This window comes from Peromyscus leucopus, chromosome 14 (assembly GCF_004664715.2).
Source record: "Peromyscus leucopus breed LL Stock chromosome 14, UCI_PerLeu_2.1, whole genome shotgun sequence".
NCBI lineage: Eukaryota > Metazoa > Chordata > Mammalia > Rodentia > Cricetidae > Peromyscus > Peromyscus leucopus.
The window spans coordinates 68,540,431-68,554,458 of NC_051075.1; the positions used below are offsets into that span (position 1 = coordinate 68,540,431).

The following is a 14,028-nucleotide window of genomic DNA, read 5'->3' on the forward strand; positions in this document are numbered from 1 at the left end:
AATCAAGGACCAAATATGAAAGAGAACATGTACTATTTGTCTTCTGAGTCTTGTTTATCTCACTTGTTAATTTCCAGATGTACCCTTTTCCCTGAAATTTTCACAATTTCATTAATATGGTTAAATAAAATCCATTATGTATATGTACCATGTTTTTATAATCAATTCATATGCTGACAGACATCTAGGTTGATTTAATTTCCTTGCTACTGTGAATAGAAAAGCAATAAACATGAATGAACAAGTATATCTATAGTAAGATTTATATATTCCTTCAGTATAAGCCTTGGACTTGAGTCTTATGGTAATTTTATTTTTTGTTTGTCTGTCTGTTTTCTGAGACCTCTCCACAATGATTTACATGGTGGTTACACCAGTTTACACTCCCACAAAGGGTTCCTTTTCCTCAACATCCTCACCATCAGTATTTGTTCTCATTTGCTTTTGATGATAGCCATTTCCCTGATGGCTGAGGATACTGAACATTACTTAAGAATATATTATCCTTTTGTACTCCTTCTTTCAAGGGCTATCTGTCAGTTCTTTAGTTCACTTATTGATTGGCAGTTTGAGGGTTTGGGTGTCTAATGTGTTCAGTTCCTTATATATTAAAGATATTAACTCCTTGTCTAAAGTACAACTGGCAAAAACTGAACCATTCTATAGGCTGTCCATTCACTCTGCTGATAGTTTCTTTTGCTGTTCAGAAACTTTTAAATTTTATGAAATTCCACTTGTTAATCCTTGGAGTTATTTCCTGTACTATTAGAGTCCTAATCAAACAGTTTTTACCTATGCCTGTATCTTGAAGCTTTCCCTGTTTTCTTCTAGCACTTTCAGTGTTAAGAGCTTTATTAAACAGCCTACTCTGCAAAATACAATAGAATCCTAAATTAGGAAGATAGTTACTGACTCCTTCTCCAGGAGGAAGCAATACTAGATACTTGTAGGTTATAAATATTGAATTTAATAATAAAAATCAGTATTAACTACACTAATTTACCTGTAAAACTGTGATCCAGATCTGCTCTGCTGAAGAATTATAAAACAGTTTCACATTCAATCTCCCCAAGTCTCTTTCATCTCCTGATAGGGTAATTGTATCTGAATTATAAAAGACAAAAAAAATAAAAATTCCATGCAATCTTTTTAACCCAGTTAAGCTTTGATATAAACCAGTTTTAAAAGATATATATATACATATATTATATATATATATATATATATTGAATATATATTGAATTTTTGAGACAAGATTTTACTATGTAGCTCTGCCTATTCTGGAACTCATTATGTAGACCAGGCTGGCCTTGAACTCACAGAAATATGCCTGCCTCTGCCTCTAAAGCACTGGGATTAATGGAATGTGCCACCATACCTGGCAAAAACTGATATATTTGCCGGGCATTGGTGGCGCACGCCTTTAATCCCAGCACCCAGGAGGCAGAGGCAGGCGGATCTCTGTGAGTTCGAGGCAAGCCTGGGCTACCAAGTGAGCTCCAGGAAAGGCGAAAAGCTACACAGAGAAACCCTGTCTCGAAAAACCAAAAAACAAAAACAAAAAAAAAAAAACAAAAAACCTGATATATTTATTTTTTAAGTGTCCAATGTAATAGGACAAAAATCACACTTTTATGTTTTTTAGTAAAGTTCTAGACATTAAATATACTAAGAATGCTTATAGTTTAGGAATTTAAAAAAATTGCAATGTGAGGAATTGAGTTAAAACTGCAAGCCTTTGTAAACCACACTTATAAGGTCTATGTGCTTCTGAAAGTTCCTTAATCTATATACTTTAAAACACAAAATAAACTGTGTGGTGGTGGTGCATACCTTTAATCCCAGCACTCGGGAGGCAGAGGATAGCAGATCTCTGTGAGTTGGAAGCCAGTCTGGTCTACAGGACAGCCAAGGCTATACAGAGAAACCCTGTCTAAACAAACAAACAAACAAACAAACGCCAATATATAAAACAAATAAAAAGTATGTAACAGCTTACTTTAAAAAATATTCTTTCAAGCCGGGCGTTGGTGGCGCACGCCTTTAATCCCAGCACTCGGGAGGCAGAGCCAGGCGGATCTCTGTGAGTTCGAGGCCAGCCTGGGCTACCAAGTGAGCTCCAGGAAAGGCGCAAAGCTACACAGAGAAACCCTGTCTCGAAAAACCAAAAAAAAAAAAAAAAAAAAAAAAATATTCTTTCTTGCCTGAACACTGAGCCATGGTCTATCTGATCTGAGTTTGTGATAATACTGTCAACATAGGTTCAATAACCAACATATAAAATGAATAGGACATTTTTTTCCTTTATCCAATTATAACACTGTCAAACTATTACTGAATAGTAATAACCTGATGAACAATATAAATAGGATACTGCATTCCTTACCCAGACTTCTGTTGCTGCCCTGAGAATTTTTCCTTGAAGAAGAACTACTAGGCACACTGGACAATGAGTCATGTCTCTGCAACAACAACAACAATAACATGCTTCAGTCAGAAACTGCATATCAAACTTTAAAAACTTTCATATTTATGCCCCAATAAATACCTTGATATCAAACTCCATGTTAATCACTTTATCAATGTTATCAGTCAGAAAGTCCCACTTTTGTAGGAGAGGAAACTAACATGCATCAAAAAAATGCCTTAGTAGGTAACACTGGAAAAGCCTTTAGTAGTTTTGGTTTAGTCTTAATTTTCATATTGCATACATTACTAGACATGTCCAGTAACCTATAAAAGTGTAAAACGTGATTATCAAAGCATAGTCCCTCTAGACCAGGAGCATCTGTATCATGCAAACTTCATACAAATAAAAATTCAGAACCCATCACAGGACTACTGAATTAAAATTCTAGGGAGTGAAGCTTTGACAGTTTTATCTAACAAAATCATCAAACAACTCAGATGTATGTTAAATGACTGCTGTTGTAAAGCATTAAGTATTTAAAATTAATGATAGCGTTATTAAGGCTAATTTAGAATACATGCCCATTTTACAAGGCATACCTTCTCCACCAACATAAAGCAAAGTCTATAAGTATATATACAAAGATGATCAAGGTGCTTTCCCTCTCATTTACAGAAAGACACATAATTTGTCTTTAAATTTTGCTTATTTATATCGCTGTCTCTCTTTTTTACTTATTTATTGGTGCTTACGGACATGGTTTTACTATGTGGCCTAGGCTAGCCTCATATTCTTAAATGATCCTCCTGCCTCAGCCCTCTAGTGGGATTACAAACATGAGACACCATTTCTGGCTTATTCCCTAATTTCAAATAGAACTCAGCTAAACAAAGAATGAAACATTTTAAACTATCAAAGGATGCTTGCTATATTAGCATAATTGAAAAATTAAAGTCTTATACCTCAATAGAATACTAATTTTAGTAACTGCCCAATTATGTTCAATAAGCAAAGAAGTACTTTTAACTATATGATTACAAATCTCAATTGCCTCAGGAACTTCAAGCTCATACCAATTGAGAGATATAAAATTATACAAAATGAAGCAAATATAATTATTTTTATTAATCACTGAGATTTTCCTAAAATAATGAAAATAGGAAGCGTCAAGTATTTACTCCTCAGGTATTGTAACACACATAGTCACAGAAATACATGTGATTCCTAATGTAATTCATACAGTTCTGATGTTTTTATTTGAAAAGTTCATATATAATGAAATTTATGTAATTATATTATATAACATTATATACCTGGATGAATCGTTGAGGTGATGTTGTAAGATCAAACATAGATTTGCTTAGCCCAGGGGAACCAGGAAGTTTACTGGTCCTTAAATCACAAACTAAAAAGGGATAAAAGTATTTTTTTCAGTAATAAGATTGACATAGTGACATTCTACCTAATTGTCATAAGTCAAATCTCTATAGGAATTCATCATGTATATTATATACAAATTTATATAAACAGAAATTCTGATAAAAATCTTTAAAAGTTCAATTATTTTAATCTTTAAAACAGAAGTCTATCAATCAAATAATATATTCTCATATCCACATCAAATTTTAAGCACCTTTTTGCTTATATTTCCCAGTCCTTCGTCCAGAAAAAATAATTTAATACAATGTAAGTACTCTTTGTTAAATGTAATTCAACTACTATTTAATGAGCACATATAACATTATAACATTTCAATCCTGAATTCCATGTGCTCTTATATTTCTAGTTCCCCCCCCCAAACCGTAAGATCTTTTTAAAAAACAATACTGCACACTAAGTATGTATTCTAACAGTGCTAAGTAGAGAGCAGCCCTGGAAAATATTTTGTTTTCATTGATGCTGTTATATGCATGCATATAGACCTGTAAAACCTAAAAATCTAAAAAATTTATGAATCTGAGATACATATGGTAGTTTATATAATTGATAGAGTCTAAAATATCAAACTAAAAAATTCTAGTTATTTTCTATTATTTGTGTCTACCTCCAATCATGAGTTCTTCAATTCATTTAGCTGATTGGAAAAGAAAAATAAAATATTATAAATATCTGTTGTAAAATTTATTAAAATATAACAAAATATATGTAAATTTTATACCAATAACACCAAAGAGAAGTCATATCACACATTTGTGAAGTTTGCTTTGCTCTTATTTTAAAACTGCTCATAATAACTATTTCTGCTAGGGCCTTTGATTTAATTTCTAAATCTCTTAAAGATAAGCCCAGAGGAAAAGCACAAAAATTTTTTCTTACCAGATCCATACTTTTTTGTTGTTTCAAAATGAGGAGGAAAGCGCCTACTTAAATCAGGTGAAAGGTGCTGATACATATAGCACGGATTATACACATCATAGCTGGGTCCATGGTAGAATGAATTGCAAAGTTCTGCCTTTTGATCTCCAAAAGATGCTCTGGCAGATCCTGAAAGCAAGTGTTTCTATGAGCCAACAGCTGATACACTGAAGGAATGGGTTAAAAATACTTCATCACAAATGATACTAAAATATATTCCTTAACCAGCACACATTTATAGAATTGTAATAGCATGATTTATATAAGGAATGGACCAAGAATCCTGCTCTTAAGACAGACTGGCAAATTTTCAGTATTTTTCTTTGCCCTATAGATATTCTGTAGTTCATGGCCTGAAATTCATCTTATGTTTCTACTTAAATATATAACTTCTTTTAAATGATTTTTAGATACATTTTTTAAAGAAGACAACATTTAAAAAATTGACCACGTGCAATAAGATACACTAAACAGATCTTTTATTTGAAAGGATAGTCAAAGCATTTTTGACCACAGTACAATTAAGTTGGAAATCAACAACAACAAAATTAATAGAAAATATTTATAGAAATACTAAGAACCAAGAATACTTTTAGCATAACCTTTAAGAATTAAAAGCAAGGGACTTGAGAGATAGCTCAGCTGCTAAAAGCACTTGCTGCTTTCCCAGAGGACTCAGAACCCAGCACCCATGTCAGGCAGCTCACAACCACCTGTAACACCAGCTCCAGGGGATCTGACTTCCTCTTCTGGATTCCTCAGGCACCCAAACTTTTACCCATGGCAAACACAGAGACACATAAACACATACATATAACTAAAAATTAACTTTTAATACACAAAGGAACAAGAAGAAAAACAAAAATTAAAACTTATTTTTGTACTGGGTATAAAGAATTTAATTTTGGTATAATGATAGAAAAGCAGATTAATGCAACAGAATACAAGACCCTGAGAGAGAGATTATTTTATGGATATTTAATATATAAACAGTATGACCTCACATAGCAGTGGAAAAAAAAGATGATCTTTTCACTACAGTGTTAGTTGAATACTGACATGGGGGGAAAGAATTTAATCTTAATTATTTTTTTAAATTATATGTAGGTCACAGATCTAAACTAAACATCAAATACAAATAAACCTTCTATAGTTAAGTTATTTGTAAGAAAGGTTTCAAACACAGAACATTAATCATAAAAGTATTTAACTATACTAAATTTTAAAAGACTTTTGTCAAAAGGCTACTTAAGAAAGTATACAGGAAACCCAGAGTGGGAGAAGATACATGTAATCAAATATAATTGGCCTATTATGTGAGAAGCCTCTAAAAGTCAAGAAGGGAACAGATAAGCCTCTACACAAATTGGTTTACAACTTAAACAGGCACTTAGAAGGAAGGCTGTAAGTCTTAAATCATAAAAGAAACATGATTTTAAAGTCTAGAAAGATACACACGTAAGCAAAATGGTTAAAGATAAAAAGAGTGACAATAACGTGTTGGCAAGAAAATCAAACAATATAAACAGTTGTATTCTGCTGGTGGTAATGTACATCTATACAATCATTGTGAAAGAGTTTGGTAATTTCTACTAAAGCTGAAGATACTTATACTCTATGACCCAAAAATATCATTCCAAAACATATATAGAGCTGAAATTGCTATATATGTGTAAGACACATATACAAGAGGGTTCACAACTATTGTTATCCTTAGTAGCCAAAAATTACAATAAAAAACCCTCCAATGCCCACCAAAAGTAAAATAAGGAAAATTAATATATATTTGCCACAAGAAGCACTTTACAGTGGTATTTTATATACATATATATATATATATATATAAATAATGATATATTATGTAATATAGAACAAATAATAGATAATAAGGCATACTTATATTTGGATATGAAAACACTAAAATTACTAGCTACTTGAATGAAATCTCATAAGCATGATGTAGAATAAAAATACATAAACAAAAGAATACTGACTAGGTCATTTCATTTAAATAAAGACCAGAACAAGAAAAGACTTTCTGAACAAAACACTGATAGCACAGATGCTAAGAACAACCATTAATAATGGGACTTAAAGAAACTAAAAAGCTTCTGTACAGCAAAGGATACTATCATTCAGACAAAGCAGCAGGCTACAGAATGGGAAGAGATTTTTTTTTTCTTTTTTACTAACTACACATCTGATAGAGGGCTAATATCCAAAATACATAAAGAACTCAAAAAATGGACATCAAGAAAACAAATAACCCAGTTAAGAAATGAAGTACCTATCTAAACAGAGAATTCTCAAAGGAGGAAAGTTAAATAGCTGAGTAGCACTTAAAGAAGTACTCAACATCTTTAGTCATCAGAAAAATACAAATCAAAATTACTTTGAGATTTCATCTTACTCCAATCAAAATGGCCAAGATAAATAAAACAAATGACAGTTCATGCTGGTGAGGATATGGAGTATGGGGAACACTCATCCATTGCTGGTGGGAGTGTGAACTTCTACTGGCAATATGGAAATCAGTGTGGCAGTTCCTCAGAAAGATGGGAATTGATCTACCTCAAGATTTATCTATACCACATTGGGGCATATACCCAAAGGATGCTTCATCCTACTTCCTCAACCATGTTCATTGTTGCTCTATTCATAATAACCAGAAATTGGGCAAAGCCAGCTTAGATGTTCATCAACAGAAGAATGGATAAAGATAATGTGGTACATTTACACAATGGAGGTAGAAAGAGTGTAAGATCCAAAGATGGATAACGGAGAATTCCCAGAGCCCATTGGCCAGCCAATGCAGCAAATTGGTGAGCTCTTGGGAGAGCTCTCAGGGAGAGACAATGTCTCAAAAATAGGATGGAAAGCATTAGAAGACAACCAATGTCAACCTCTGACCTCCACAAGCATGTGCACAGGTATACACACACACACACACACACACACACACAAATATGCACTCACACATAGTTTATACACACAACACACACAAAAAATTATTTAAAAGTTTAAATTATTATCATCTTTGATTCTCTGTCCTACTTTGTCCTACTTAAAATTGAACCCACAAAATGAATTGTGTATTTTCTGAATTAAGCTAAATGATACAACAATTTACTTACACTGAGTTCAAAAAAGAAAAATAAAATGAGATATGAGGTGAAATTTTATCTTCACTCTGGTTCAAATACTGCATGATCAATAACAGTACGGAGGCAAGGAGATTCTGAAGAGTTGTGATGTCTTAGAGCCATTATTTATATACCTTATAAACTAACAATTAAATCATTTAGCACATAAACAAAATGTTACTAGAAGTTTTAGTTTATGGCAACAAGAGTAGCAACAAACCTAAGGGCATTATTTCATTATTATAACATAAAATATAAATATATTCATATACAAAATGTATGTATGTATTATATTATATATAAATAAAGTATATTTGTATATAATACAATATATAAATTTGTTATCATTATTATTACTAAAGATCCTCAGTACCACAAAAGATGGTTCCTTATTTTTATAAGTTATCTCTAAAATGTAGGAGTATCCTCATTTCATCTTTTTTATATTAAGTAAAGCACTAGGGAATTTAAATTTTTCCTTCAGACAGTATACAATGATATCTAAGGTTCATCTGGAATTTCGCTCAGTTTACTAAACCACAGTGCTATAAAATGAAATATAATGCTACATGATAGCTTACCCCTCTTAAAAACCACAGTTAAAAAATTTTAAACCAAAATGTCTATCATCTTTAGTGGATATGTAGGTAGGCATTGATTTTTTTTTCAAAATTTAATAATAAAATCTGCTGTCAGTGAAGTAAGGACCTAGAAAGGGACAGCTGCAATCAGACCCATTAGCTGGTAAATGATGGGACAAAACAAATTTCTAGTACTTAAAAAAGTTTTAGTTATTATTGATAGTGGTCTGTTTGTTTCCAATATGCCTCCTCCATCTCGTTTCATCAATCATACATACACACAAATATACATATATTTGACTTCTACAATTGGGTTCCAAAAAGACTTTCTTGCATTTAATTAAGCAATTTTCATATATATGTATGGATAAATGGATAGATGTATATATATGTATATATATATATATGTGGTTTCCAATGTCCTCAATGAGCCTATAATTTAAGAATTAAGCAATTTTTATCTATGTAATTCAAAATTCAATCTGTTTTCTGGTAAATACATTAGAAGAACAAAAGAAAACCTGTCATCTATTGCTATATATTTCTTACTTTTTTAACTATGAAAACAATACTAAAGCATTCTGTTGTGGTTTGAATGAAAAAATGTCCCCATTCACTCATGTATTTGGACTATTGGTCCCCAACTGGTAGCACTGGTTGGGAGGTTATGGAACCTTTAAGAGCTACTGCTTTGTTGGAGAAGTATGTTACCATTGTCACCAGGAGAGAGATTTGAGGGTTTGTGCCCCACTTTGTGATCATTCTTTCTGCTTCCTGTATGTGATTAAAATGTCATCAGCCAGCTTCCTGCTCTGTTCACTTGCTGCCATGTTTCCCCTACCATTATGATTCATTTTCACTCTTACTCTAAAGCCAATATAAACTCTTCCTCCTTTTTGTCATAGTATTTATCACAGCAACAGAAAAGTAACTAATACCTCATATGCCTAGAAATATATTTTAAATCAAGTATGGTACATTCATATGATGAGATACTATAGATCCATTAAAATCAATTAATATTAAAACATGGTTACTATATATCATATATATACACATATATATGTGTGTGTATATGATGTATATATGATTATAATATATATATGATTATAAGCCTGAAAGTATGGTTGTGCTGGCTAGACTTATGTAAACTTGACACAAGCTAGTCATCTGAAAGGAGAGAAACTCAACTGAGAAAATGCCTCCATAAGATTCAGCTGTAGGGCATTTTCTTAATTAGCTGTTGATGTGGGAGAGTCCAGCCCATTGTAGGTGGTGTCATCCCTGGGCTGGTGGTCCTGGCTTCTATAAGAAAGCAGGCTGAGAAAATCATCATAGGAAGTAAGCCAATAAGTAGCTCCCCTCCAAGGCCTCTGCATCAGCTCCTGCCTTCAGGTTCTAGCCCTGTTTGAGTTACTGTCCTGTCTTTCTTCATCAATGAACAGAGATCTGAAATTATAAGCCAAATAAATCCTTTCCTCCCTAACTTGCTTTTTTGTCATGGTGTTTCACTGCAGCAATAGAAACCCTAACTAATACAACAGTTTAATTTCAATAATTTTAACATACATGAATGAAAAGAGAAAGAGAATCCTGACAAGAAAGAAAGGTACTTTCCCCCAAGCCTTTTGGTAGAAAGAGAGAACTGACGCCTACAAGTTGTCTTCTGACTTCTGCATGTGCACCCAAATACACACATACATTAGTAAATAAATGAGGGGGTAATCCATCAACTGATTGATTACTCTGTGAGTCACATGTTTTTAAAACTATTTTTTGAGAAACATTTGATATGTGCAAAGTAAAATGGTAGGGCCATGCACTGGGTTCATTATTCTTCCTTAAGGGAAAAAAAAATCACTTCCATTCAAACAAATCCAGTATGTCCTACAGACAGCAATAAATTATAAAATGAAACCCAACCAAACAGGTAAAATTCCTAAAAGTAATGCAGTATAAAGAAGTGTGTAACACACAAACTGAGTTATCTGTTTCAGATGACTAATTTTGGCTTCAGTGTAAGCCAAAGCCAACACTATGCAGAATACACAAAACTCAAAGAGCAACAGGCAGATAAACTAGAGAGCAGTCTTCCAGACAACAAGGGAATGTTAAAAAAAGAAAGGTTAGAATCCTGGGAAGAAGAAATTCTAAATTTTGATAGTTTGATCAACTATTTTTGAACCAAAAATCTAGGAATGACACCTAAGGCAAGTCCAAGTTCAACTATGCTACAACTCTGGAGGGAGACAGGAAGGGGTTGAAAAGGGAAAAAGGACTTGTCAAATCAATATAAGCAAATCTAGAGATTCCACAATATCATTAAATATCCATAATATAAACTAAAATTAGTCCACATACAAAGTAACTGAAACATGTGATCCATTTTCAAGGGAAAAGGGGCAACAAACAGAACCTAAATCTAAATGGATGATCTAGATATTGAAATTAACACAGATACACAACTATAACTAGCTAAAAGACATAAAATATGTTCACAATAATATAATGGTAAATCACAAGTGAGAAATGAAATATGCAAAAAAGAACCAAGTACAAATTCTAATACATAATGTCTAAAATATTCAGAAAAGAGACTTAGGAGCAGAATGAGAATGACAAATGAGAGAGACTATGAACTTGAAAATGGGCCATTTATTCTAAAACTGAAAAAAAAAAAAATAATAGTCTCAGAGACCCACAGAACAATATCAAAAAGTCAAACTATGTATAATCAGAATCCCAAAGGAGAAAGAAGACAAAACAGAAAAATATGTGGACAAGTATTATACTTCTTGACATGGGTTTGAACTATATTATATGTATTTGTCAATATTCAACAAATAACATATTTGAAACTCAGCAAATATGCACAAAATTCAAAAATACCTTAAGAATGTACATTGTATCTAAGACATGTTAAAATAAAGTTCTAAATAGATCACTAAACTTCAGTAAATGATATGTATAAGTATTTAGAAGGAGTATGCTGATGGCTTCAATTTATTCTTAAATGTTTGTCCATTCCCTGCCAAAAAAGAGTATTAATATTGAATAGAAGGGTGGAGTTATATAGATTAATGATAAAAATATATAATAAAGTGCTAATGGGACAATTTAAGTGTTAGGCATAGAGGTATTACTGTTATGTTCTTTCAATTCCTTAATATGCTTGAAATATTTCTAATAAATTTTCTTAGGGGAAAGCCACTATGACTGATAGTATTTCAAAGGACCCATACAAATTATTTTTTAAAATAAGAGTTATGTGTTGTTTCATTTTTATCCTTACTAATTAACCTCTACAACATGAGCCAAATTTCAGCCAATGAATCTACCTTATTCATGTACCTATTCAGTCTGGGAAGTATAAGGAGGAAAGAGGGAGTAAGGGGAGGAGGAGGAGAAAAGCAGAGTGGGGAAGAAGGAGAAAAGACAGACAGCCAGGAAGCGGGAGAGCAGGCAGATTGCTTGTTCCCTGTGTCTTATTGTACCAAATTTTAGAAAACAGTAAGTAAAACTGTTTCTGTTTCATTGTTTACTGATTAAATTCTTTTACTTTTTTTTTCTAGGTTCATATATATTTTTAAGTCAAATTGGAGGAGCTGGAGATATGGCTCAACAGTTAAAAGTATTTGTTGTTCTTCCAGAGGACTCAAGTTCAGTGTCCAGCACCCACACTAGGCAGCTCACAACCACTTGTAACTCTAGTTCTAGAAGATCCAATACTCTTTTCTAGCCTCCACGGGCATTAAAAAAAAAAAAAAAGAAAAAAAAACATGTGGTATACACAGACATAAACACATACACATATTAAAAAAAGATACTATTTTTAAACCAAACTATAACTATATATAAATGTGCCATGCTATACTGTGATCAGTTTCTACAACAGGACATTTCAAAAATACTGTTCATTAAGCCATTCTACAGAAAAGAACTTATAAAACTCAAAATATAAATATTTGTATAAATTTTGTTTAAAAGATATGAAAAAAGAAAATAACACCATTAATAGCATTTAAATGGTTCATGCTGACTTTTAAATCATGATTATTTTATTGATTACCTTCTAGTTCATCCAGGTGTGATGGAGTTCCTTGTGTTCTAGGCTGAATATAAGATAATTTAAACCTGGGCACCACAAATGGTACTTCTTTGCCATCGCATGGTAATTTGGAAAGCAAATAATCCTCACTACAGCCAATTTGGGGCTTTACTGAAACAGAAGTTAATGGAGGTGTACAGATGGTGTTTGGGCTATTTGAGACTGATGCTTTAAAGTCCCTTTCCACAGAAACTGCATTCAAAAGGAAGAAAAAGATCAGAAGTCAGTCACAATTATGTATATAGATTACATGTAACAATCTAAACCCAGAATTATTAGTACTTTTTAAATATCTTTATTTTATTTTTTATTTTCATTATATTTTGTTATTTTGTTTTGAGACAAGGTCTTACTAGGTATCCCTAGCTGACCTGGAACTTGCTATGTACACCACACTTTCCTGGAATTCACAGAGATCTGCTGGCTTCTGTCACTTGCTTATGCCTCTTGAATGTGAGGGCTAATGGTGTGTGACACCATGCCTGGCCTTTTAAAATAGTTTTTTAAAAACATTCCAATACGGGCTGGAGAGATGGCTCAGAGGTTAAGAGCAGTGACTCTTCTTCCAGAGGTCCTGAGTTCAATTCCCAGCAACCACATGGTGGCTCATAACCATCTACAGGAGATCTGGTGCCCTCTTCTGGCCTGCAGACCAAACACTCATTGTATACATAATAAATAAATTTAAAAAAAAAAAAACGATTCCAATACAAGCTACTCTTGAGTTGTAACAAGCTCTTCTGCACTCTACATTAATCTTGGTGGACTAAGATTTGATCAATTAATATGTTGATCAAATTTGATCAATTAACATTTATCCTATTAGAATGGGAAAAGCAGTTTTTAAGAGTCATTCCCATAAGAGCTCATTGATGGAAAGCAAGTTTATTTCACAGTTTAATTAACTATGTCTTCAAATAAAAACTGAGTCATTTTAAAATGCTATAACAAAGCAATTTATGTTGTTAATGCTATGGGTAAACTGGAGTCTCAAATATGTAAGTCAATTCTGAGAAGGCAGCAAAAGTCTTCAAGTCTACAAAACTCTCCAACAAATCACAAAATAAAATGCATACTGACTAAATATTTATCATATTAGCAGTTCCCCCTGCCTGAGCATCTATACATCATTTTATTTATTTCTAAAATAGTATATTCATAGCTGTATAACCTAAGATAGGGTGGAAAAGGATAGTTGATCTTTATGTATAGTTAGTATTATCTGTAGAATAATGTAAAATGTACATTACTACATTTTTAATGTAAAAACAGAAACTTTCTGCTATAGATATGGTTTAAGTGATCCCCCATGTGCTGACAGTTAATCCCTACTGTAAGGGTATTAACCCATAGTCCACATTGTAAGGAAAGTAAAACTATTTATGGAAACTTAAACCAAATCATGTGTTTAGATAAGGGGCTTTTGGGATT

General features: G+C 32.6%; 1 protein-coding gene across 3 annotated transcripts in view; it reads right to left on the reverse strand.

Annotated features, from left to right (window-relative positions):
* Tc2n (tandem C2 domains, nuclear) overlaps positions 1 to 14,028 on the reverse strand; it is a 44,430-nt gene that overhangs the window by 18,605 nt on the left and 11,797 nt on the right. For all 3 annotated transcript variants that reach the window (XM_037210785.1, XM_037210786.1, XM_028888291.2), the window contains 5 exons: positions 12,559 to 12,789; positions 4,727 to 4,894; positions 3,724 to 3,815; positions 2,387 to 2,462; positions 1,004 to 1,104 (listed from right to left, as the gene is read on the reverse strand). In XM_037210785.1, coding sequence (XP_037066680.1) covers positions 1,004 to 1,104; positions 2,387 to 2,462; positions 3,724 to 3,815; positions 4,727 to 4,894; positions 12,559 to 12,789 — 668 coding nt within the window. The remainder of the gene's footprint in view (positions 1 to 1,003; positions 1,105 to 2,386; positions 2,463 to 3,723; positions 3,816 to 4,726; positions 4,895 to 12,558; positions 12,790 to 14,028) is intronic.